We start from the raw sequence: 27,832 nt of genomic DNA on the forward strand, positions 1-27,832 counted from the left end.
TCTGACAAGAAAAGTGCCCTTCTGAATCAAGTTTCACATTCACTCATGAACATTTCATTCATGCCCCTGTGACAAACTGGGGTATTAGACGCAAATAAGGAGTTAGGACTGGTTGTTTAATAGCGCACGCCGAAAGGAAAGAAAAAAGTTCTGCATTTTGTGATGTGTTTGTGTGTGTGTGTGGTCCTTTATTGACAGCCGCATGTGTAGATCTTGTCGGAAAATATGGCGAAAAGTCCTACATGACGGTAATAGTTTGATTGAGGTGTTTACTTCTGTAATGCCACTAATATATGCATACTCCACATCTTATTTCCGTTTCTGTTCAGTTCAGTTATGACTTTAGTTTAAGGTACTCAAAAATCGCTGTTTGGAGCTTATGCAGGCCTACAGTTAAAAATTCATGTTTAACTGAATAAACAGTTAGTAAACACAAGTACATCTGATTGAACATCATTTATTTTCATCACCAATTTCCATAGTAGAACAGTTTCTCAAGCAGTTTGTGAATCATTTTGGAAACAGGAGATGAGCCCCTGGTCTAATGCGCCACCTGGCTTGAGAAACCCATTCTCAGATACTTACTTTTAGTCATTATTTGGGTAGCACACATATTGTGAATCCCTTCAGCAGAATTCAAATGAGCCATTTTAATCTAGATTAATCTAGATTAATTCCAAGATTACAGTGAGATTAATCTAGATTTAAAAAAAATATCTATGCCCTCCTATATATATAACTTTTGTTCATAACAAATTTAGGGACTGAATTTTGTTCATAAATATGAATTAATTGAAAAAAAAAAAAACAGTGCAGTATAGTTTGAATGATAATAATAATAAAAAAAAAATTCTGTTGACATTTATTTGTGTAATAAAAGTATTTTCTGTATATAATTATGACTTGAAATAAAAATAAGCTCTTAATTTTGTAAATGCAGCAATACCATGGTAAAAACTTGTAAAACTTGCAAAAAAATGTATCGTAAGTCGCTGAACTAGGAGTAGTGTTTTCAGCGGAATCTTGGAGCAATGCCCTAAGCAGAGTGAACGGTAGCACATCTTGTGCTTGACTGAGTTTAATACAATTTAAAGTGTTACATTGAATACATCTAAGTAGATCACGGACAGCCTCTTTTAACTCTACTCTTAAAAGATCTGTATAGGTAGCACACAGGCGTAGCAGAGTTGTCTCACATGTTTTGGATGTGCCCTAAGCTTACTCCTTACTGGTCAACCATAATCAATATATTGCCTTAAGTGTGAGAAGCACAGCTTAAGCCATGTTCGAAATTTGCATTGTTTGGCCGTCCACCTGGTGAATTAAGTCTGACTCAAAGACAACAAAACATTATTGCCTTTGCATCTTTACTATCTCAAAGACAAATTTTATTGTATTGGAAATCTTTAAATCCACCTAAAGCATCACACTGGCTTCAAGATCTGATGTTATATCTACACTTGGAAAAAAATAATATTCAATTAGAGGTTCTAGCAAATTTTCATATGTTTGGCAACCCTTATTATTATATTTCTCCACTACAAATGTACTTCATCAGGACTAATGTGACTTATCTTGTATGTAACTGTTATTTCCCTTTCCTTCCCTCGTTATTTACTTTTCTCTCTCTGTCCGGACCCTCATGCTTAGTCTACGCTAGCCTACAATTGTAGGATCGCACACCACTATTACTTGTGCTTGTGCTTTTGTTTTACTCTTTTATTTCATACACTACCTGACAAAAGTCTTGTCATCCATCCTTATTGTAAGAGCAACAAATAATAACTTGATTTTTAGTTGATCATTTGGAAAAGTGATAGATTTTTCTGATGAATCATCTGTTGAACTGTATCCCAATCATCACAAATACCTATTGGAACCCTCATGGACCCAAGAGTCTCACACAAATCAGTCAAGTTTGGTTAAGGAAAAATCATGGTTTAGGGTTACATTCAGTATGGGGGCGTGCGAGAGATCTGCAGAGTGGATGGCAACATCAACAGCCAGAGGTATCAAGACACTTGTGCGGCCCATTACATTACAAACCACAGGAGAGGGCAAATTCTTCAGCAGGATAGTGCTGCTTCGCATACTTCAGCCTTCACATCAACATTGGTAAGATGAAGGAGGAGGCATTGAAGATGAATCTAAAGAATCTTGATGAACTCTGGGAGTCCTGCAAGAACGCTTTCTTTGCCATTCCAGATGACTTAATTAGTAAGTTGTTTGAGTCATTGTAGAGATGTATGGATGCAGTCGTCCAAGCTCATAGGAGTCAAACACAATATTAATTCTGTTTCCACTGCACCATGACTTTATATTCTATACTGTACATTATTTCTGTTAAGTGACACGACTTTTGTAATAATAAGCGTAATCTAGAGGCCTTTGCCTTTCATATAAGCCACTTCTGATACCAAATGATCTAGAAGTCAAGTTATTATATGTTGTTTCATAAAACTTTGATAGGTGACAAGACATTTGTCAGGTAGTGTATAATTTTGCTGTCTTATTATTATTATTATTATTTTATTATTTTTTTGTGTGTCTTTTACTATTTTTTATTATCATTGCTGTCAATATTTTAGGCAGTGTATTTAGGGTTTGTTGAAAAGTGTTTATAAAAATTCTATCTCTGTATAAACAATAAACTGTACTTGGCATAAAATTAGAGAAAAAAGATACAATATGTTTGAAGTCAATATTAAAATTGTATATAATCATATAAATATTAAGATTGCCATACACAATTATTCTTATTCATTCATGAAATGTTATTTCTTACAGATGCCTTATTAGGGTTAAATTGTAGTGTGTGTGTATCTGTGTGTAGTGTCTGGGACATTGCTCAGATGATGAATGAAGACATCTGCTGTCTGACTGAGCCAGGTTGTTCTCAGGAAGCTGCACAATTCATAAGCTATGAAACAGACACAAGCAGAGGCTCAAAGCTTCTTAAATAATGTTACATTTTTATTGCATGTGGCTATTCAGAATCAGTACAGTTTCTAAAGCAATGCTAAATACACTAAGTTTAAATTATCATTTCTAAGTAGCATCACAATGCAAAGAATATGAAGTATTTACAATGGAAGACACAGAAAAAAACAGCAACAAAAAACTCGCTCAGGCATTGAAATATTTCAAGCTTTCCTTACTGAGAAACAGCGTTCGCATCGGAATGCTGCTGAAATTACTGTTAGAATTCAATAGCAAAAAACAGAAGAGGCAATAAAAACACTTTTCCATTTAAAATTGGCAGAAAACTGTGTACAGCAAAAAGGTTTTTAAATATATTAACAGTATTTATACATTTGGTTCCTTTCTGTAAACTAATCTTTATAAAAACATGTAAATATTGCATATGCCGTTGGAGAATTGTACCTATTTGTCTGAAATATCAAGTATTCAATGAATTTGCTTTTCTTTTTATACATCGTTATCAAATATCCTTGAAGTGGCATTTCTCGTACAGTGTACATCTATTTTTTAAACATACTGAAGAATTAGAAAAAGAAAAAATATGCCAGGCTAAAAAGTTCAGCCTTTGGCAAGTACCTTCATTAGTGCTTTAGTTGTTTGGGGGGAAGTGTCATTCAAACACGTACCATACATATATATTTATTAATTTACAAAAAACCAAAAAAAAAAGACATCCATTATAATCTTTAACTTAAAAACATCAGTTGCAATCTCTATGTACACTATATACAGCTTTCTAGGCAAACGTTTTCATATACTTAAGTCACGTTGAGTGTGTTGTGTGTATGTGTTGTTGAACTGAACGACTCTCGATTAGTCTGTTTGTGGATGCTTAGTCCGTGCTGTTTCTTCTCCAGAATACTCTACATTCAAAAGTGTCTTGTGTTACAATCTAGGGAGTTTGTAAGTGCAAGACAAAGCATTGGTTCTGACGGGTCTACCCCTGTCTGACGGTATAGGGAGCAGCATTAATGGTGTCAGGCCTTCTGAGACGTCCCTGAATCATCACTCTTCCACGGCTGCAGATGTAAGGCAAAGGGAAGCCTGCGTTGTTGTTTTTTGGGAGCAATGCATGAGAGTCGGGAAAGTCAGCAGAGGCTTTTGGGTTGTTAAACTGACAGTTCACCCAAAGATTACATTTTTGTCACTCTACAGTTGTTTCAAACCTTTTTGAGTTTCTTTCTTCCGTTGAACAAAAAAAAGGATAACCCACAGACTTCTATGGTATGTATCTTTTTTACTATTATGGACATCAGTAGCTATTCTATAGCTATATGTTGCGTTAAAAATGCTTAATGGAATCACCAAGATGCGAGTTATGAGTAGGATAAACTTTTTATTGGATAATAAAAAATTGTATAAACTATGATGGGAACACATTTACCGAATAAAATTTCGGAAATTAGAAAAAATAAATAAAATTAAAATGTTCATTTAAAAAATATATATTAAATTTTTTTAAATTCAAATATAAAATAAAACAATGTAATTAAAATTTGAAATAAAAAAAAGTGATTTTGCGTTGCTTTCGTCACCATTTTCAACGCGATTTGCACTTGCGCTCTTTTGTCTTAGCGAATCGACCACCAAGCATTTTATAAAAGGATGACAAGCTGACAAAACATTGCTGCAGCTCTGATACAAGTTTTATTTATGGAGAAACAGAAAAAGTACGTCAGTGTTTGGGTGTTCTGTGTTTGTCTAAAATAATTAGTCTACTGAAATCTGTATATTTCATACAAAATATGAAGCTGATTGGTCAGTTCTTGTCACATGACTCGCAATGTGCTTACGACATTCTGAAAAGTTAAGATGTTTTCAACTAGGTGTGTCTGGATTATGCATGTCGTGCCACGCACCTCCATTGGAAATTACAAACTTGCTGCAGACGCGATATGTTAAGACGCGATATGTTAACAGTCCATAATACAATGCAATAGCAATCTGCTTTCATGTTGTAAGTGAGGCGCAATGGAATTAACGAATAAACCAGCGGACCGATAAATTGCGCAGCATCTTAAAGTTTGTTTTGGCCATTCTGAAATCCCTTAGCCAAAGTTTGTCATCAAAGTAGTCCAGTAATTTTACCACCCAGTACTGTTTTTAGTGGCTGCGCTCATGCCACCAAAAGACATTGTGCGTTCATTACGTTTCATCTTCATTACGCCAGTAATTTATTATGTAAGAAGGCCCATGGTGGCTTTTTGTACTGCAGCAAACTTCCTTTTTTTTTCAAATTTCATATTTGCCTCCAATTTATGAGACAGTTTTGTTCTCTTTGATAATTGAATAAAAACTTTGCCTAAAATTTTATGCAATATTCATGTTTTGCGTATAAAGGCTGATTGATACTTCTGCGTCAAGCGCGCGCGTATGCATATGCTCTGGTGGTCGCATAGCACTTGGCTGATGCCGACATTTACGCACACCTCTCAAAAAATGTAACCACATGTCGCAAAGACGCATAGCGCAAGCTCTGTGATTGGTCAGCTTGGTAGCTGTGACAAGTGTGGGCGGGGCTGAGAGCCGCGTGAACCCATTGGAGTGAGTGTTTAAACGTCAAGTCCCATGAAGAAGCTCTAGATGTAAACTGTTGTTTTGTGTTTACCTTATGATTAATGTTGTTGCACGTTAGTCAGTTCCCGCCTCTAAATAAGCGAGTTTTAGCTACTTGTAGATTAAGGTAGCGTACAGAAATGAAACACAACAAAACAAAACAAAACACGAAGAAACACGACACAGAGGAACATAAATACCTACTGCCAGCTAGCGTGCATGACTACACGCAAGGCAGGCGCCTTGGGTCATGCCGATCACTCGACGCAAATCAGTCTAATTTGCATATTTGAATGGAAACATAGCTAACGGCTAAACCGAGGAAAGAAACTCATAAAGGTCTGCAAGCACTTGAGGGTGAGTGAATGTACATTTTTGGGCGAACCATCCCTTTAAGGTTTAAAGACAGTGAGTTAAAATGTGCTAGCGTGCCTAGGCTTGGCTTCTCTGACCTGAGGCACAGACATCATTCATCTAGCGGTTGGTGTGTTAATCGCATGTGGCTTCCTTCCAAAACTGATAACTCTGGAAGCCTGCTTTGCATATGTGCGGGGATGGCCACAGGGCGGCCATCGGTTTCCGGTACCAGCTCAGATTAAATAGCATTATATTAAACATCTGCAAAATAACATTAATAGATCTTTGAGCGCAGCGCAAGAGCTTCCTGCACCGCAGTGCTAGACATTCAGTTAGCATGGCAAACAGTTCACTTTGATACTCTTTATGTTGTGAGTGTATGCAGGTCCTCCAAGAAACACTGTTTGACAGTACAGTTAGTAAGGCTTTGGATTGGTGTCTGCTTGTATTTTTTATATATTTTTTTTCTAAAAACATTCACTTGCAAAAATAAATTAATTTCTCTCTCTTTCTCTCTCTCTGTATATATATATATATTTATATATATATATTTGTAAGTCATAACCTGGCTCGTTCTGAGGTAGGGTATTCAAGTGACTGCTTTTTTCCTATTTTCAAATTGTTGCGTAAATTGAAATGCCACCTCTGTGCAGTGTTGCAACCACCCGCGCATACATGAACGCTCACCACCAATTGGGTGAATAAATAAGCGACTGTAGGTGTGCGTGCATGCATATCAGATGTTTGGTTCACAGGTTGTTTTTCAGGAGGTGGGGACACTGGCCACTCGAAGTCCTCGTAACAAAACCAGTGGAAATAAAAAGGTCCATAACAAACACAAAAGTCGAGGGAAGAGATTGTAGTGAGTAACAGATGGACAGGAGCTCCTGCCTCTGTATCTGAATCTTCGGTAGGCCTCGCACTGGGGTCAAGTGTCTGTGCGAATGAATTCTGAGAGGTCAAAGTTCAGCCGAGGGCTGAAGTTGTAGTAGCAGCAGCAGTAGTGACGTCGTGGTCCATCTGTCCACACGAGCGCCTCCTTTCTTCCCCTCGTCCAGATGCAGAAGAAGAAGGCTTCAATGAAGAGACTGGCTCTGTTTAGTCTGAAAGGAGAGAGAGAGAGATAGAGGCGGATTAATGTGATGTCTATAAATATCCAGACAAGAGAAACCAATAAAACACAATGTTCCCTGAGATCCGTCACACAATGTAACAGCCTTTTATGGGCATTCACTAATGTTTGGGCATTTTTCTGAAATATTATCATATTTCTCTGTGTCTAGAGTGTTTTCATGTGTTTTTTTTTTTTTTCCATGACCATCCGTATTTGATTTATACATGAGGAATGAAACTGGCTAGCGGGGGGATAAAAGGTTACAGGCTCCCCTTCGTTTTTTCCTTTACCAAGTAAGGAATGTGTGCTCTTTCGCTGCGAGCAACAGAAGTGGCAGGTGCTCGGAGACAGACGAGGGAAACACTCGCTGACATTTAGCATTATGCAGCTGACGGAAAGAGCACTGGAGTACAACACATACTCAACACAGTGTTAGCTGTTGTGGAATTTGCATGTAAACTGTTATTTAACATGGAACTGTTTGCATTTTTTCAGTTAAAAAAGATTTACTTGTATTGGATCTTTAAGGACTTTGGAAATGTGTGAAATCAGTGAATATTGTTTTTTCTTTGTGTGTGTGTGTGTGTCTGCGTGTAAAAATATATGGATTTGTAACTTGAATATGCTTAGAGATGCATAAGGATTCACCACCGCTATCTCACGGCAGTTTGTAACATTTTGATTTAGTGGCTAATTTGTATGAATTCTTATGATCTCATTCATACAATTTAGTACGATTTGCTTATCCCCCAATGATGGTTGGGTTAAAGGGTGGGGTTGGTGCCACACCTTCTTTTTAAAAATATACATTTTCGTACGACTGAACGAATTTGCCACTAAACTGACAAAACATAAAATACCTACATTTCCTTGTGAGACCAGGCTTGATTCACAGAAACGTTGAATAAAAAAATAAGGTAATTAACAAAATAACAAATAATAGTATCCCAGCAGGCACAGAACGGCAACATGACGTCAGATTGATGTTGCACCCCTACATCATGGATACGTTGCATTTTGTTTGGAAATGAAAATTAGGTTGACATCAGAACCCAACTTCATGCCGACATCAATGTCCAAGCATAAAATCAACTAAATATCAACATCTAATGACGTTGATAATGTATGAACGTTACCATTATGATGTCTACCAGATGTTGGATTTTGGTTACCATAGCTGAAATGAGGAAATGATTTAGTACAACATGGCCATGATTTACCTAAAACAAATTAACTTCTTTGATAGAACATGGCCATTAATAATTAAACTACAATCTGGGATATATTTATATATATATATATATATATATATATATATATATATATATATATATATATATATATATATATATATATATACACACACACACACACACACACACATACAATATACAATATATATATATGAGCAATTCCAATTAGGTTTTCGCCAAAATAGCAAAACTGATTCTGCGTTTTTTTGTGTAGGCTTGTATTTTACAGTGCTTTAAAAATACTCAAAAATGTCTCTGTCAGTGTTTTTAAATTTGATTTTTACTTTGATTTACCAAAGTCACACAAGTGGCAATTTCACATCCGTCACATCCATAACAGAGAGATGTCACATCCATAACGAAGCTTTTCCCTCATAAATGCAAAAATGTAAAATCAAGTAAAATATATATATATATATATATATATATATATATATATATATATATATATATATATATATATATATATATATATATATATATATATCACAAAAACAAACTGTCAGTTTATTATTAACAATATTTCAATCATTTGATGTGCCCAAACAACCAATTATTTAATTTAAAACACCTTCCTCACTGTATAATATGATGCCTCCGAATATGTTAACAGGACAATGATGCTGTGAAGATGCAAAAAAGTCTACTGTTTTCAAAGTGTTTGACTTGTTAGACCTCCAAAAAGTCAATTATACTTGAAAATTGAGTATATTTTCCATACAGACAAAATTACATTAAAAAGTAGTCTATTGGAAAGATATTTGCCCCTCTGGCATTAATAAAACAATTGCTTTTATGTGTTAATAGCTGTCTACATAACTGTTGCCCATACAAAAAGCAAGCTGCATCCAGTTAAGTGTAAACAATCTCTCACAACACATAAAAATGCCACCTTTATGTTTGAAATGTAAACATCATAGAGTCATTTGACAGTTTGCTTCTCTCTTGCTAGTGTCTAGGCTCTGTTTACAAGACGAGATCGCTATCCTGACCTTTCACCCGCTGTACTTGTTTGCGAGGTTTCATTTGCATGTAGGCCTCACACTGGGGCGGAAGTCTCTGCGAACACAAACCCTTCGTGGGCTGTTTGCTAGCGCCGCCCCCCCTCCCCTTCCCATCGCCTCCTCCTGCTTTTCTTCCGCCTGGAACAAGAGCTGTTTTCATAGAACTAGACTCGCTCTCACACACACTTAACAAACCCTTGATTCACGGCCATCGGCTATACAGCACAACCATAATCGCTGCCATTATCTGGACTATACCCGCACGCATTCCCGACACTTCCGCATGTGAGCCCGATATCACAACATCCACTGCGACTGGGATGGAAGTTGTTCCCATGGACGTCAGTAAAATTGAGTTCTATGGGTAAAGTCAAGGCGAGAGGTCAAGCGCTTTCACGCTCGTAAAAGTGCCTCATCTTTTGATACCTCCCTCTGTGTGGTATTGCGAGGTATTACTCTTCCAGTTAAGTGCTGACAGATCTGTTTGCTCATGGCCAAACAGTGAAGACAGAAAGCGAAAGAGATAGAGAGAGAGAGAGAGAGAGAGAGAAGAGTAGGTGTTTTCCTGTTGTTCTTACTACAGAGACTGTGGGAAAACACAGAGGAAAACATGTTTACAAGGCGGCGTCACCCTGAAAACTCCCTCACAGCCAAACACCAATTAAAGAAAGACTATATCTATGATAGCAACAACTGCGCGGTCAAGTGTTTTTTCAAAACATCATTTGGAAAAACCCTAAAAGTACGTAAAGTGTGGTTTGAATAGTATTTAGCAGTGCTACACAATACACAGCATCGATATCGCAATGTGATCATTCACAATAGTTATGTTGCAGCATATGCAATGTTGACCCTGGATTATAGTTTATTATTTGTATGTTTTTGCGGCATGAGAATTTTAAATGCATTTAAATGTAAGCTATTGTACCATTTGTAACTCTTATAATGATTATTTTTATTAAATTATTTATTCAATATATAAAGTATTACAGTATTATTTTGCATGCGATTCTTCAATTACTGTACCTGAATACGGTTAGACTCCTCAGAAAACACGTTTTTTTTTTTTTGTTTTTTTTTTATCTTTAATGGTAGATTGTTTTTTTTGTATTTTATGCATGATTTACTCCCCTACAGAATGGATCTCAATCAATCTAAAATGATTCAGCCTTTCCAAATAGACATATTCAAGTCATCTGGTGAAATTGTGTTCACATCGCAACGTACATCGCAGAAAAACAAAATATCGCAATATTTGATTTTTCCAATATCGTGCAATATTATAGGGTAGTATTTAGGCTAGTTTATGTGGTCCAATGTGGACAATCACAAGCTTACAGTTTGTCTTATTTCTTCTTCAAAATGTAATCGTCAAATTGAATATGTGTGTAACTGAATTTGTTTAATGGGTTCAAGCGAGTGCTGAACCAATGTCAACAAGTATAACACTGATCCTACCAGTGTTGGGGAAATTTACTTTTAAAAGTAATGCATTACCATATCAAGTTACTTCCAGAAAAAGTAACTAGTTGCGTTACTTAGTTACTTTTTGTGGCAAGTACTGCGTTACATAGGCATGGGATGATAACCGTTTTCAAGGTATACCACGGTTTGGAAAAGTAAAGGTTTTAAAACCGTTAAAATATTCTGCTATACCGTTAATGTATACATAATGAATGTTTTGGTACCTTTATGGTTATGAGTGTTTTAAATCATGAGTGTTTTCAAATGTGTTTCCTGTTTAATTATAATAATAGTTCATCATTGCAGATCCTGCGATGTGACTACTGCAAATGCGCACATTGTAATATCCATGCTGAAACGGCATAATGTGCAGCTCTAGTAAAAAAAAAAAACACAATTCTTAAGGTTTTTTGGGACAACTTCATTGTTTCATGTTCAGTTTACTTAAATTTGTAAATCAATTAAGTTAACTTAATTGATTTGTGTTGGGATGACATGAAGTAATTGTGTGGAACCCAGAATTTGTACAGTAAGTGTGGCCTAATGGAGGTCATGTGTATCCATGGGTTCATCCAGCCTGATCTCACGAGAAAACGTAAGTATTTTACGTTTTGTCAGTTTAGTGGCTAATTCGTAGGAATTCGTAGGAGTTCAGTCGTACGAAATTGTACGATTTTAAAAAGGGGGCGTGGCACCTATCCCCGCCCCTAAACCCAACCGTCATTGGGAGATAAGCAAATCGTACTAAATTGTACGAATTAGATCGTACAAATTCGTACGAATTAGCCACTAAATCAAAAAGTTACGAATTGCTGTGAGATTGTGTTGGTTCATCCCACCATGAACTGAAAAATGACATTACAGTAAATAACCTGACCTACTTTACCCAGAGCTTCAGACATCACCTCGAAAAAAAAAAACTTAAAAAACAAAGATGCTATACTGCATCCTCAAACATGAGCGGATAACTTGGTGTGAACTTGAGCTTGGCTATTAGTACCCCAGACCTCTTAGAGCCCCATGTCGGGTGGTCTTCTTCCGTCATGTGTATTAATAGCCTCAAAACAGACAGAGATCTCTTCCCCCTCTCACTGATTCTCACATTCACACTGATGCCATAAAGTCATGTGAGTGTGTGTGTGTGTGTGTGTGTGTGTGTGTGGGGAGGTCAGAGAGACAGCTTGAATTTCACAGAGCTAATTAAGCAAGAGGAAGCTTGGCTATTCCATGGATGTCCCATTCTGATCCGGAAAAGCAGAAAAAAAAAACAGCGCCAATGAACGAGGGGGAAAAAAAAAGAGCAATGAGGTCATGGGACAAGCACTCAACAGAGACAGAGAGATAGAAAGAGGGAGAAAGAGAGAGATGAATGAGCAGAGGGAGGATTTGTATATATATTTGATCTGTCTTTTCTTCAAAAGCTGATCCTGATAGAGTTTATTCAGAGTGTCCTGCTCTGTTACACATTAAAGTGCTACATATAAAATTATGGTATGCCAAGTGAGTGTCTTTGTAATCTGCAGACTACAGATAAGTGACTGTGAACATATACAGTTAAAGTCCAAATTATTAAACTCATTAATTAACCCCCCTGTTTATTTTTCCCCCAATTTCTGTTTAACAGAGAGAAGATTTTTTCAACACATTTCTAAACATAATAGTTTTAATAACTCATTTCTAATAACTGATTTATTTTATCTTTGACATGATGACCATTTGCCATGATATTTTTCAAGACACAACTTAAAATGACATTTAAGGTTAATTAGGTTAACTAGACAGGATAGGGTAATTCGACAAGTTATTGTAGAATGATGGTTTCTTCTGTAGACTATGGAAAAAATATATAGCTTAAAGGGGCTAATAATTTTGACCTTAAAATGTTTTTAAAAAATAAAAACTGCTTTTATTGTAGCCAAAATAAATCAAATAATACTTTCTCCAAAAGAACAAATATTATCAGACATACTGTGAAAATTTCCTTGCTCTGTTAAACATAATTTGGGAAATATTTAAAAAAGAAAAAACTCAAAGGGGGCTAATAATTCTGACTTTAACTGTATATAAGCATTAATTGTTTATTAAAAAAAATCACCTAAAAGCTGAATAAACAAGCTTTCCGTTGATGTGTGGTTTGTTAGGATAGGACTAGATTTGTGCTTAGATATTACTATTTGAAAATATGGAATCTGAGGGTTAAAAAAAGGTTAATGAGAAAATCGCTTTTTAACTTGTAAAAATTAATTTCTGAGTTTTGCTTACTGCTAATCAAAAGTTAAGTTTCAATATTTTTTTAAGAAATGTATCAAATAACTTCATGAAACATGATATTTATGTAATATTCATTTAATATTGAGCATATCTATAATTTTGAACCAATCTCTATTGCCAATATATATATATATATATATATATATATATATATATATATATATATATATATATACATATATATATATATATATATATATATATATATATATATATATATATATATATATATATATATAGAGAGAGAGAGAGAGAGAGAGAGAGAGAGAGAGAGAGAGAGAGAGAGAGAGAGAGAGAGAGACCATTTTGAAGCATGTAAACAAAAACAATGGTCCCAACGTATTTCCTGTTTTACATCTATTTCTAAAGCTACTGAGAATGCAAAGAGAGCCACATACTGATAAATAATGTTGTAATGATAGCTGTTTTAATATTAAGTTATGATTGAATTGCCTCTAGTTAAAGTTATGAAATAGTTTGATGACAAGCAGGAAATAAAGATTTTAAATGCAATAATCTGAATTTTCTAAATTAGTGAACATAAATATAAGAGTCTCAGAAAAATTTTAATTTTAGAAGAAATTCTAGAGGTTTTTGCATCTGAACTCTTCAAATGTTCTTGGGCCCATGACATGACCACATTGAAATGGTCTATTAGTGCAATATATACATATACCATTATTGTATTTATTAACATTATTTGTAGCAATATTTTTAGTTTTTGTTTTTTATTTTGTGTGCTTTTTGTAATTTTATTAGAAATACTTCTGCTTATCTTAAATTTATCATTTCTTTACTAACAGTTTATTAGTACTTCAAATGTTGTAAATTTATATATTCATATTTTTATATTAATTAGTTTAACATTGGCGGTTCATTCTGCTGTTGCAACCTCTGATCAATAAAGGGACTAAACCAAAATGAAAATGAATAAATGAGTTTAACGTTAAATGCATACATTTTATTAATGTAACATTATTTAATATTTTTAATTATAAATATTTAAAATAATACAAATACTTTTAATTAATTAAAAATTATAATAATGAATTAATAATAATAATGAATATTTTTATAATTAATTAATTAATAATAATTTTTAAACATTTATGAATGACAACAATAGCTCAATTCATACCAATAACCCATTATGACAAAATTCCTCATTATATAACCTGACATAACTGTTTTAACTTAGCACGTTTAGCTTTAAATTAAGCAAAAACAATGCTCACTTCAACTATAAATATATAAAACATTTAAAAATAAATCAATAAACAAAACTTCTAGCTCTTGAAAGTAATCTAAAAGCTAATTGTGGTTATTCCCAGTCAATATCAGTAGGAGCAGATGGAGATCAGCAGTGTGAGCCCTTGTTGGACCCTTTGACCCCAAATCCCCTCCCCCATCTCTCTCTCTCTCTCTCCCTCAGGTTTTGTCTCTCAGACTGATCCCTGAGCCCATAAAAGTCTTTACATCTATGTAGCCGAGTGCAACATATCGCTTCCTAAACATATTTACGGTTATAAAGCTGTTTCCTGTTGGAGATGTTCAGGTATTTAAAGCAGCTGTAATCCGGACCCTGCTGTACCATCATAAGTCAACAGCCTGTGAACTCATAGCCCCCCCCTCCCCCTCCCATTCTTTAAAAAATGCCCCCTGTGCACACGCACATTTGTCCTGCTACTCATTTTTTATTTATTTCACACAGGTTAAATTTAGCCCCCCAGCCGGGCTAGAAAGAGTCTGGTGTTCTCTCTCTCTCTCTCTCACACACACACACACACACACGCACACGCACGCACGCACGCACGCACGCACGCACGCACACATATATATATATATATATATATATATATATATATATATATATATATATATATATATATATATAAAAACACACAACTGTTTTCTCATATACATATACAAACACACACGTATTTAGAGTACGAAAAAAAGCAGCTGAGTGACTGACTGCACTGTAAACATGCGCTAGTGTTACTAATTTATTTATCTATGCTAGTCTCGTATATCATAGTAGAGGGTATCAGTTTTAACCCGAGGGGCAGAAATAACAATGTTTCCATTCATTTTCTGTAGGATCTTCCGATGTCACTCCCTTTAGCGATATTCGTGCTGACAGTGATTTGTAGCAGTTGAGTTTGAGCAAGCAGGAATCATTTCAACAATATTACCATTGATAATATTAACTTCTGCATAATACATTGCAATAAATTTGGACTACTGTAAAAGTAGTTGCTAACATTTAGTTCGGTGAGTAAATTGTCAGTAGAGTCAAATTGTCAAAATGAGCCCAATAACTTCACAGACAGCTTTTAATTTAATTAATTAATTAATTTTTTTAAGATCCTTAATAAATTATATTAATTATTGGTGCAGCTACTGAAAACATATAATATATTTAGACTACTGTAAAAGTTGCTAAAATATAGTCTTGACAGATAGTCAGTAAACATAAATTGTCCAAATGAGCCCAATAGTTCACCATAGCTTCTCAAATAACTTTTGATTTTTTTTAAGATCCTTAATAAATTAAATGAATCATTAGAGCAGCTATTAAACTCACGTCGAATCATGTTAGTCTATACTCCAGAAATTTTCGGATACAAGCAAAAAGAATGACAAAAAAATTACGTAAATAAGCAGACATTACAAGAGAAAATGTAAGTTAGTAATAAAAAAAGGACAAATTAAAAGCTGCACAAATAAATAGTTGAGCAAAGATACAAATTGTTATTATTTTTCTGATATTTTCTTGGTTTTAGTATTCAAGTAGGGACCTACAAAAAGAAATCAAATGAAAAAAAAAAACTACACTAAAGTCGTAATGATGTAAATTACTCTTATTAACAATCTAAAAGTTAGGAGTGAGTTGCGATTTTTTTAGTCTTTTATTTGATTAATAGTTACTGTTACTTTAAAGGTAAAAAATGGTTTATGGTAAAAAATCTACTTTTCAAGCTGTTTGGACAGACATATGTGCATATATGGTGTATAGACTGTCATATTGGGGTGTTATAAGCACACCCAGTACTTTTTTTGTCAATTTAACAACATAAAAAACGGTGGAGCAATTGAAGCTGTTTTCAGATCGACCACAACTTTACATAGGAGTGCGGTCCCCCCGCCCACCAATATTGATTGACAGGCATGTCATCATATCCTCAGTTTGTTGATTCACGTCCGCCATTTTCAGCGTGAGTCGAAGCGATATCACTAAAGGAACACCCTTGCTCTATTTTTAGATGCAAGGCTCATTGGGCTCAACACAAGAGCAATATTCTCCACATTATCGCTCTTGGTTGTATCTTTAGGTAGGTTTGCAAATGTGTACTTCTCATTGAGTCTACCTTATACTTTAGCCGTTTGCATTTCTCGCAATCCCAGAAGCTCCCTGTGATCTTAACTAGCATGCGTTTTAGAATTCTAAACATAAGTTTCTATCAGGGTACACACATGTCGATGGCTGGGTGCCGCGGACCGCTGCAGACTTGAATTGCTGTTGTGTGTAGCCTGATAGAAACTTATGTTTAGAATTCTAAAATGCGTGGCGCAACGATTCGGGACACTTCATGTTTCTGCAGCACCACAGAGAGTGTCTGGTGTGCCGTGTCACGGCTTGGAGCGGAGCATCCGGTGCCTCAGTCAAAGTTAATTCAGTGTGCGTGGTTATTAGTCTCGGTGTACAAGCTCGGCACTTGAAACTAGCACACAGTTGGCTGTAAAACTGTACAAAGACACATGATTTTGTACTCTCTGCTTGGTCTGTGGTCAAGTCGTGCATGTACGACTGAATGCGGATCCTCTCAGTCTTCCTGTCAGACTCTGTTGCAAACGCAGAGCGGGTGAGCTCATGGCCCCGCCCCCTTGTTACGTTGGCGGGAAGCCGAAACTAATTTACATGTGAAGCAACACACCCCTAAATCAGCGAACTGTGGACACGTCCCCAACATGACACTTTTTAACACATTATAATAAAACAATCTGAATTGTGTTTTAAACTGAACCTAAACTGGCACACTCAGAAGAACCATAATATTATTATTAAATCATAAAAAAGAGGTAAACTATGTTCCCTTTAAGAGCTAATGCATGAGCCTCGCTCGAGGATTTAAACAAATTTCTGTGTTTAAATGCAATCGGATTTGATCAATTATTATCCAGTACATCCCTATCAATCAATCAATCAATCAATCAATCAATCAATCAATCAATCAATCAATCAATCAATCAATCAATCAATAAAAAAGAATAAAATATAAATAAAATGAAAAGTAATTATAAATAAATAAATAAATAAATAAATAAATAGAAAAAATAGAAAATAAATTTTAAAAACAAAATAAAATAAATAGATAAATATAAATAGAATAAAAAAATTATTACAATAAAATGATTTATGAATAAAATAAATAAATAGAATAAAGTAAATAGTAAATAAAATAAAACATAATTAAATAAATCAAATAGAAAAAATTGTAATAAAATAAATAGTAAATAAAATAAATAAAACAGAATAAAAAATAAATAGTATAACAATAAATAAAACCAAATATAAATAAACAAACAAATAAATAAATAAAATTTAAAAATAGAACATAAATGTAAAAAATTAAATATAATACGTAAATAAAATATAAATAGTATAAAAATAAATATTATAAAATAATCAGTAATAACCTACATAAATTAATTAATTAAAAAATTTAAAAATAAAAAATTTGTAAATTAAATAAATAAATAGAATAAAATAAACAGTAAATAAAATAAAACTATAAAAATGTAGTAATAAAATAAATAGTAAATAAAATAAATTAAACAGAATAAAAAATAAAAATAAATCAATAAATAAAATAGAAAATAAATGAATAAATAAATAAATAAGGAGGAAAAATTACTATTTTAAAGCAATTTCAACAGCTGTTAATGTATCGGCGAAGGATGTTCACACAGCTTTTTGGCTGATTAGCAAATGGTACTCTAACTTTACAATGACAGATACTCAGACAGTCTGGACATCATTAGAATTGGGAAGAGAGGCAGAGAGATGTCTGGGCGAAAGGTTATACTGTATGCGTAGTGTGATGATCTTCATGTGCAAATGTCACGGTCTAATCTCATAACACTAGAGCCAACTAAGCCAACAGGGCTCAGCAGTCATATGGAAATAAACGCCAGTCCATGAATAAGAAAATGTGTGCATAAGAGTGTGTGAGCTCAGCAGATCTCAGTCTTCCCCTGTTTAACAAATCCAAAAAAAGCAGCGGCAAAGGAGCCTTTTAAATTCATTTGATGACTTTGAAGCATCGCCACATACTGTATTCTGCTCCCCCTGCCACACATGCATTCAGATCACTTAGCTCAGCGGGGGAGAAAGGGAGCATTCATTCAGAATCAGGCCACATGCCATGCAATTATTCCCACACACGGCACGTGTTCTTAAAGAGCATCTTATGCAAATTTCAGATGATGTTTTCCAGCCACATCCCACTCTTTCACTGCCACATGTTAAACACACACACATACGGACACACGCACACACACACACACATAAAAAAATTTGATGTTTTATATATACATTTGAAATCAGAATTATTAAACCCCCTTTGATTTATTTATTTTTTTAATATTTCCCAAATGATTAATAGAGCAAGCAAATTTTCACAGTATGTCTGATAATATTTTTTTCTTCTGGAAAAAGTCTCAATTGTTTTATTTCAGTTTTACATTTAAAAAAAAAAACATTTTAAGGTCAAAATTATTAGCCCCTTTAAGCTATTTTCTTTTTCTATAGTCTACAGAACAAACCATCGTTACACAATAACTTTCCTAATTACCCTAACTTGCCTAGTTAACCTAATTAACCTAGTTAAGCTTTTAAATGTCATTTTAAGCTGTATAGAAGTGTCTTGAAAAATATCCAATGAAATATTATGTACTGTCATCATGGCAAAGATGAAATAAATCAGTTATTAGAAATTATTTATATATATAATATATAATAATTTATATATTATGCTTAGAAATGTGTTGAAAAAACTCTGTAGGATGTTAACATATAATGCAAAGTTAAGTAAAGTTTAAGACATTACATAGAAATTAACTAGAGTAACTAAAAATGAAAAATATGAGCAATTCATAATAAATGAATGTTTAAAATGTTTTGGGACCAAACTGATGTTGTTGCTATGATTTTTAAATAACAATTGAATAAAATAGAAAATAAATAGAAAATAAATTTAAAAACAAAATAAATAAATAAATAATTAGAATATAAATAGAATAAATAAAATAAAATAAAATTATTACTTAATAAAATTAATTAATTAATTAAAAAATAAATAAAATAATTAGTAAATAAAATATAGAAATAAATAGAATAAAATAAATAGTAAGTAAAATACAATAAATAAATAGATAATAATATTGAAAAATATCTTGTAAAATATTACTTACTGCCATCATGGCAAAGATAAAATAAATCAGTTATTAAAAATAAGTAATTAAAAGTATTATGTTAAACTATTATGATAAGATTAAACAGAAATTGGGGGGGGGGGGGGGGTTCCTGGGGCTAAGAATTCAGGGGGTTTAATAATTCAGATTTTTTTATTATAATTGACATCATAGTAATTCTCATAAGAGTAATAAATCCAATAATTTATAATTTTATAGATGACTATAGATGTTAAAAATATGTCTCATTTTATAAAAAAACAAAAAAAAACATGAATTGGCAATATTATTTATTTCTAGTTTTATTTCATTTTGCATGAATAATTATATAATATGCGAGTGTTGGTATAAAAAAATTATATTTATTTATTCATTCATTTATTCATTTTCTTTTTGGCTTAGTCCCCTTATTAATCAGGGGTCGCCACAGTGGATTTTTAAATTTATTATTATTATTATTATTTTTGAATTGTCATATGTTGTTTAAGTAAAGCTAAATTCCTTGTCTTATTCCATTGAAATATAGCCTGGACGTGGCAGGCATTGTAGAATTCACCTGTGTGTGGTGTGTGGTTGTGTGTGTGTGTCATTTACTTGGTCACCAAACAAAGCTGCTCAACAATGTCTAATCTGTGGCAGCGTGTAATCCGCCTTATCTGTGCTGCTAAAAGTGGGAAGCAGTAAGATCGTGCAACAGAACATCTTGGATCAGTTTAACACTATAAAATCTGCGACAATAACAGGTACTTACAAAGTCAACAACAACAAGACTTAGAGATGAACAAGGATATGAAGAGGAAGAGAGAGAGTGAGAGAGAGAGGCAAGGATAGAGTGAAGATTACTGATAAACATAGAAAGGAATAAACAAAATGACATTGATAATAATAATAATGATAATAATAATAATAATAATAATAATAATAGAATATTAAAGCTGCAAGCAGCGATGAAAGGGACCCTGCAACAGTGGCCTTAGGATGACAGAGAACAGTGGACATTAATAATTGATAAATATAAAAAACTAAGAAAATCAGAAAGACATAACGGAAGAGAGAATGGCAAACTAGGATTTCATGGAATAGGTGTGTGTTGTGATGGGGGATGGTCACTTGAGTCTGTTCTCTACAAATAAAAGGCAAATTAATAGACACAATCCCGCTTTCACTGCTGTACTTATCAATTAAATCAAGTCTATCAAAAGACGGGAAGGGGCGGTACTCGAGACTCCAAATAAAAGATAAATTTCACTTTTATTTCAAGCTTTTGCCCAACTGTTATATGACTGTATCTCCCTATATCTCTCTAGGCTGTTGTGTGGGGCAGCAGATGGCCGCTAATCATTAGTGTATTGTCAGGGCTCTGATGGGCCTGATAACCACTGTGCACTGCTTGGAATGGCAGGTGCACGACCCTGGCCCCCACCATCTGCTAGCCCGGCCTCTCACACAGACTATTCTCTTGGGGGGAGCTCCTTGCAGAAACGCATGGCTCTCTGAGATGAGTTCTTGGGATGTCCTAATAGTAAATTTTTAATAAGACAGTGTTTGCTCTCCTCTCTAGAGCTATTATGAAGGAAGAAATGGAAAGAATCCAATCTAAGGAAATAAAAGGCAGCCGAAAGCTTCAATGCCAATGGCGCTCTTTATGCTTTCGAGTGTACCTCTATAGCTCTCTAAAATCCAAGGCCAGGTCAGAGGTGGTCGGGTTGATTTACAACACACTGGTAACGTATTTTGGTGAGGACGCAGATGTAAAAAACACTGAAACAAATAACTAATCAGTCCAAAATGATGACGCACCATCATAAACCTGAGTCAAACATCCGGCACGCTGTGTAAATATGCAGTTGTGTTTGTCAAAGTATGTGCCTGCTCCTCATTCACAAATGTACCATTCAAATCATTGAGTAAAAGTGACGGAAGGAGGGAAGGAGTGGAATGTGGCATTACAGAAGCTGGCGTAGTAAACACAGCGCAGCCTATCCGTGCGCTCATCTCTGCTCAGTGGGTCTCATACTGGCGCAGATTCCTATCAGGAAGACTATCAGACTGTTCAACACAAATAAGAGCTCTGTGGTCTGTCTCTGTGGCTCATCTTTTGTTTTGCTGGAATGTTGTCAGCGACCAATCACAGAGCTGGGTGGCTGTGTGTGATGATGTTTGTGTAAGGGTTTTTGTGGTCTCCTCCCACTGTTCTAGAACTTCCGTGGCCTGAGGCTACGTCTTTTTGCTTCGTCCACTTGTGGAGGTAAACAGAGAACAGCAGATACACCTGCTCAGCCAGCACAAACACTCTCTCACACACACCCTAGAGATCATAATTGAGTTTCTTATGTCGCCTATTTGCCTTGTGTAGTGAGTGTGTGTGTTGTTTTGATAGGCTTCTGCTTCTACCCTCTTTTGTAAAGTGTCATTCAAAAGATAATAATTCACTGTCTTCCGAGCGCAATCCTTCACCTTGACTTTTTGTCAGTGTAAGAGTCTCCCTAGGGTGTATTATACTCTTTTAACACTTATGTGCATTCTAAAAGCTTTCTCACATACTCAAAGGCATGGTTGGCAACAACATCTCCTATCCCAGCAAGCATATTTTGTTTTTAAAAGAAGTCTAAACATAGTCGTCTTGGCTGAATCAAGGATAAATTTGGGCTGCCAGTGAAAATCTAATAGACGTCTAAGAATAGACCAAAACTAGACTAGTCATCAAACAAACAAAAATGAATGACTACACATATAAAGTCTGTCTAATCTGTCTTTTTAAAGACTAGTCTAGTTTTGGGATATTCTTAGATGTCTATTAGATTTTCAGCCCAAGTATTTGCCAAACTGTCTACATTTAGATGTCTACTAGATGTCTATTAACTGAAAAAATGTTTGCTGGGATCGTACCACTCATTTCTGCATGTAACTTCCGCGTGAGTCTATCAGCCGACATGTTTATCTCCGAGTTGCACAAACAACTTTGTTTTTTAAGTCATTTTGATAAACTAAAGGTGGGTTGTTCCCTGAGTCAAACCTGGCAGGTTGGAAAAACAAGCCGGCGTTAACCTCACTGAACGACCTTTGCACACGTTCTGCATTCCAGCCCTTGAAACCCTCGACCTGAAAACTGATAAACAACTGACTCACTTGTTTTGATCTGGGCTACTGTTCACTCAAGTACGATAAAAATTACTAATTCTGATTCTGAGAATAAGTCAAAGTATGATGCAAATATCGGGAATGTTCCCTAATTCTCTGCTGAATAATTGACAATAATTGTCTCTTTCACGTTTACATCCTCTCAAACTGACCACATCCTAACACTCCTGCAAACAAAAGTGTTCGTTTTAAGGAATAAGCAGCTGTAGTACAAAGGATTAAAAACCTGAGCTGTTTTCATCCCAAATGCTCTTGCAGGCATGAATAAAGCGATCGGTCTCAGAATAAAAACTGCGCCACAGCTTTTAAAAAGGCTTTTCCATCATTCTGACACTCAAGTTGCTCAATTAGCTCTCTCACATAAGAGGGGAATCTGTCATGTGCCACATTGATCTAGTGCACGAGTAATGTGCGGTTGTTGTTTTAGCAAAAACAAACTGTCATGTCATTTTGTAGGGAATTCACACAACTAAATCCTCTTTCTACAAGAGCACAGCATTTGTGAAATAAAATATGACTGTAAACGTTAACTAATAAAGAAAAAAAATTTACAAAAAGCTTACCTTTTACTGTTGTTGCCGTCTCCTTGAACCCAAGGCTGGCATACGGACTTGTGTGTATTCCATTGATGCCCTCTTTACAGCAGCTGGCAGCTTTGAACCGGACAAGAGAATCACAGCTGGCAAGTCCTCCATCCATCAAGTTTAAGGCAATGTAGTTAAGTCCATTCTGAAAGCCGGCTGACGTCTCCCTGCACATGGGACTGTTGTACTCTTCATCCGATCCTTCGCCGTTTCTCACCGAAACAGACACGTTCTCCACAGAGGCCGAACCATGCCGCCTGGTGTCATGTGCAAAGGAGGGAAAAACGGGTGTTACAGTGGTGGTTGAGGAGAATGTCTCTGAACTGTGCCGCCTGCGTCCCTGGGGGTCAGCCCGAATCACCTTGGCACCTCGATCAGGGTCCACCAAGGCCAGAGGTGTAGCATGCAGCAGAAATGCCTCCACAGCAGGCGCTCCTGCATTTTCGTCCACAGTCAGCCTCTGCAAGCAGGAGGATGGGCTGATAGTCTGCCCACCTTCTGAGGGCTGAGGCGGTGGAGAGGAAGCAGACACGCTAAACGTCATCTCTGTGTAATCGTCTTTATCAACTGGGCCTGCTGGTGCCACCTGTGCCTTGCGCTGGTACCTTTCATCTTCCTCCTCTTCCACAGTGTGGGTGGGGCATGATGTGCATTCTGGAAGGGGCTCCAGGCGATCAGATGGGGCGGCATTTCCAGATTTGGGTGACTGTGAACTCACATTAAGGTTCATGTAATCAGAGAGGGGGGACGTCCTCTGATCGGCGAACGATCCCAGGGATGAGGCTGGGCTCTCGAAGGAAGCAGTAGAAGGCGGGGTGCAACTTTCAGCAACATGTCCAAAGTCTATGTTTATGTACTCGCCAGGGCTTTTTGGCTCAGATGGAATGGGATGCTCATTCATACTGGGTAATGTCCTTAGAGTGTCAAGAGAGAGGCGGGTGGGCCGGCTGATCCTGTGCCGGAGAATGAGGCTGTCTGTGCGGCTTTGTCTTAGAGGAGATGGAGCAGGGGGGGATGCTGTTTTTACTGACTCCTCTATAATCTTGTGACTTTGAGGGTTCATGACAACATACTGATCATTGTCCACATCCTTTTGCATCTGCTGGGGCTTATGACAGCGGGGCAAAGAGTTAAATGAGTGAAGCTGTCTGAGACAGGGAGACTCAGGGCTCAGGTAGTAGTCTGGTGGTGTGACTGAATCTACAGGAGACATGTTGAGGTACTCACCATTTGTCAGTTTCCCATCTGAGCTGTCAATTGAGAACTTAGAGCCGCACAGCATCCTCATGTAGCCACTGTCCTCCAAAGAACAGCTGCTGGGGGAGCTAGTTCTGTACCCATTAGCTATAGTCAGGGGGTGCGTCCTGGGGTTGATTATCTGCTTTGGAGCTGAAACACACATTGAGCTCATTGGCATGTAGTTGTCAGCCTTCCCCCCTTGCGGAGCCACACCTGGTGTCATTGGCATGTAGCCATCATCACCTATATTACCACTGGAACTTTTCAGTAATGATCCAATTTCAATGTCCCCATAATCCTCAGGGTATGTGACCTTTGGAGATGCAGTGTGAGAGCTGCGCCCCGAATGTCCAGTAGTTGTGTACGTGGCTCTCATCAGTGTGTACTCATCCAGTGAGGCTGAGGACACTTGTGATGGCACCCTCTTCTGGTAAGGCATGGTGAGGGAGTGCGTCCTCTTCCTGTAGGCTTTCTCCAGGTCTCCTAAGATCTCCTCACCTGCTGCCCGGGTGCCTCGCTGGCCAAAGCTGCTTGGCCTCTCCATGATCATGTATCCGTACAGGTCACTGCCCTCCTGTGAGGGGGGTGTGTCAGCAAGCGACTCAGGTGTGTTGCTTCGGTTTGCTGCTAAAAGGTGTCTTACATCACCCGGACTGGAGCCACACTCATCGCAGGAGATGAAGCCGGCATCACTGGGGGAGCCAGATATAGAGGCTGTGCAGCTGGATGGGCGAGGACCGCTCTCTATATTACTGCTGCAGGACAGGCTGACCGGGCTGGCAGCTGAGAGAGGGGAGTGAGACACGGGCATGCTCATGGATTTGCTATGCTGCAAGGATGAAGACTCAAATGTTCTGCATGGGCGAGCTGTCACTGTGTTGGAGCGGCTCAAATGCGTCCTGTTCACGCCCGGGCTGATTGGGCTGCCTAAAGTGCCGTCGCCCTCGCTCGCTGTGCGGATCCTGCAGGACGTCAGTTTCGTCACGGGAGACGTGGCTGCCATGCTGTCAGTGCGCGAGCGGCGCGGCAGCCCGGTCTGACTCGGCGGAAGGTTGTTAAAGTGCCGCCTGGTGGGCACGGAGATGGGGTTGGTACCTGAGGACTGGCTTTTGCTGCGCGGTCGGAACTCTGACATCTCTTTCATAGCCTTCATCGCCTCCAGAATGGTCTCGTGAATGTTTTGCGCCACAACCGAGTCGTCCGCCTGCATCCATAATTCGCCGGGTCCGATGGACGCGGAGCGGCCCACCTCGATGAAGAAGAAACTGTCCGAGTGTCCGCATCGGCGGATGTTCATCAGCTGTAAAATCACCGATGCGTTCTCCGTGTTGAGTTTGACGAAGCTGATGGTCCGGCTGGATAAACACAGCCGGTAAACGCCTGTTATGTTCCTGCTCTGTCCGAGTCCTTTAGATTTCAAATTGACCTGCCAAACCTCCTTGTAAGCAGCGGTGACGGGCGTTATCACGCCGTAGTTCGCCTCATCAAAGCCGACGAGGGATGACGCCGAATTAGACGCGGAGCCGTCGCTCACTTTCCCCTCGTTCATTAAATCCGTTAAGACCGTGAACCAGTCCTCTTGCTCCTGCTCGTTCTCGGTAGCCACGGCAAAATACTCGTCCTTCGTGTAAAGGGCGATCAGGTGTTTGTGTTTGGCATCGGCTCTCTTGTTGATGTTCAGGCACGAGTCCAAAGGTATAACTCGTTTAGCAGCCGACTTGTTTTTCCATTTCTTCTCGCTCTCGTAATACTCCAGCCGGGCGCGAGAGCCCTCGCTCGGCTCCCTCAGCACGAAAAAGCGCTTGTGTCCGTGCTTCTGTTTCCTCAGATAGCCGCATTTCTTAACGTGGTTGTTGTTCTTCACGGTCATATCTGAAATCAGCTGTCCTCCCGTCGGCGGCGGACTCGCCATTCTCATATGCTGTGAAGAAAAACTCTCACTTTTCCTCCTCAACTTGTGCTGTCAGTCAGTTATAATCCTGTCAGACTCTCTTCTGTACCCGGCACGGAGTGCGCGTTCGCTGCGTGGAGCGGTTTAACAGTAAATAACACATATCGCTAAGTGACTGGAGTGAAGAGGAAAAACAACATGTGACGTCCTACACATCCAGCTTTGGTTACAAAAAAAATAGAAAGAAAAAAATACGCACACGCACACACACACAGAAACTAGGCGGTGCAAGCTTCGGGGGAAGGCGTACCTGCGAATCCTCCCCCTTTAACAGCTCATTGGGTTCATTGGTCCAAGTATGAAGGGCATTACCACGCACCAATCAGCTTCTACTCCTGTTCACCGCCCCGCCCCCGCTGGAACATCCCAAGGTGTCGGAGAGTTGTCAGAGGATCGCTGCGCACGGAGCGAGCAGGTCGCTGAGAGGCTCTGTTATATACAGCTTCACGTTTGACATCTAAAACACGGAATAAAATGGCTTTGAATGGTATACTCAGATATTCTTTGGTTCTTTAGTGAACAGCTGGGTGGTTAGATCAACTTGTAAGTACTGACTATGGGGAGCAATGCGTTTGTAATCTGATACAGTGTGTCTAATGTTAATTTCTCTTATTAAATTGTACAATAAAATGTTTGATACGTTATTGAATGCGTTTAATTCCTGTTGGTTATGCATCATAGCACATTATTGTGAGTGCGAATAACTGAAATAGCAAATTTCATTTTTCAGCCTAAAACCATGATTTCGCTAATAGGCTACTTCTTATCGTGTTACCGTTAGTAGGCTATTATTCTGTATATTTAATTATCAAGGGCATCGACCCAGATCACGTCAGTACTAGCATCATCTCTTCTCTGACGCATCATTGAATGCATATGCATTGCGCGTGACCTTATAGTCTTCCTGTAAAGCTCTGTACATTATGCCTTGATCTTGTTATATTGACGCATTCAGTTCAAGACGAATCATTTAACCACGAGCATATAAAAAAAAAACTAAAAGTTTGCGGAGCATCCTCGTTATGTAACGCAACCGGTGCTCTAGCCTATATTTACGGAGTCTGGATGCATCTTGTGTAACGCGACTGCCTCTAGTGTTCTAGAATATATTATGGCGCGCGCGTGTGTGTGTGTGTGTGTGTGTGTGTGCGTGTGTGTGCGTGTTTATGTGTGTGTGTGCGCGCGCGCGCGCGCGCGTGTGTGTGTTTGCCTTCCACTAGAAGATTCTTTCCGGTCACTGCCTTTTCCTCACACTCCTCCTTTACAGTGTAATAGGCAGTGCAACCTACCTACACACTCAACAAAACAAAACGCTCCTGATAAAATGAATGGAACTGTAACCTCTGCACGTGTACGACAAATTCACATTTTAGCAATCCATTGTAGGAAGTACATGAACGTACATCACCCCCATATCGCATTTATAGCCTAACAAAAAG

The 27,832-nt window shown here is 37.3% G+C and overlaps 1 protein-coding gene across 1 annotated transcript; it reads right to left on the reverse strand.

Annotated features, from left to right (window-relative positions):
• Positions 1–2,952: 2,952 nt before the first annotated feature.
• On the reverse strand, positions 2,953–26,557 carry irs2b (insulin receptor substrate 2b). Its single transcript, XM_056464752.1, has 2 exons — positions 23,183–26,557; positions 2,953–6,998 (listed from the first exon to the last, which is right to left on the reverse strand). The coding sequence occupies exons 1-2, from the start codon at positions 26,358–26,360 to the stop codon at positions 6,994–6,996; spliced, it is 3,183 nt and encodes a 1,060-aa protein (XP_056320727.1). The 5' UTR covers positions 26,361–26,557; the 3' UTR covers positions 2,953–6,993.
• Between the last annotated feature and the right edge of the window lie 1,275 nt (positions 26,558–27,832).

This window comes from Danio aesculapii, chromosome 9 (assembly GCF_903798145.1).
Source record: "Danio aesculapii chromosome 9, fDanAes4.1, whole genome shotgun sequence".
NCBI lineage: Eukaryota > Metazoa > Chordata > Actinopteri > Cypriniformes > Danionidae > Danio > Danio aesculapii.

Coding starts and splice junctions, on each gene's coding strand:
- irs2b (XM_056464752.1), bottom strand. CDS start 26,360: ATGAGAATGGCGAGTCCGCCGCCGACGGGAGGACAGCTGATTTCAGAT.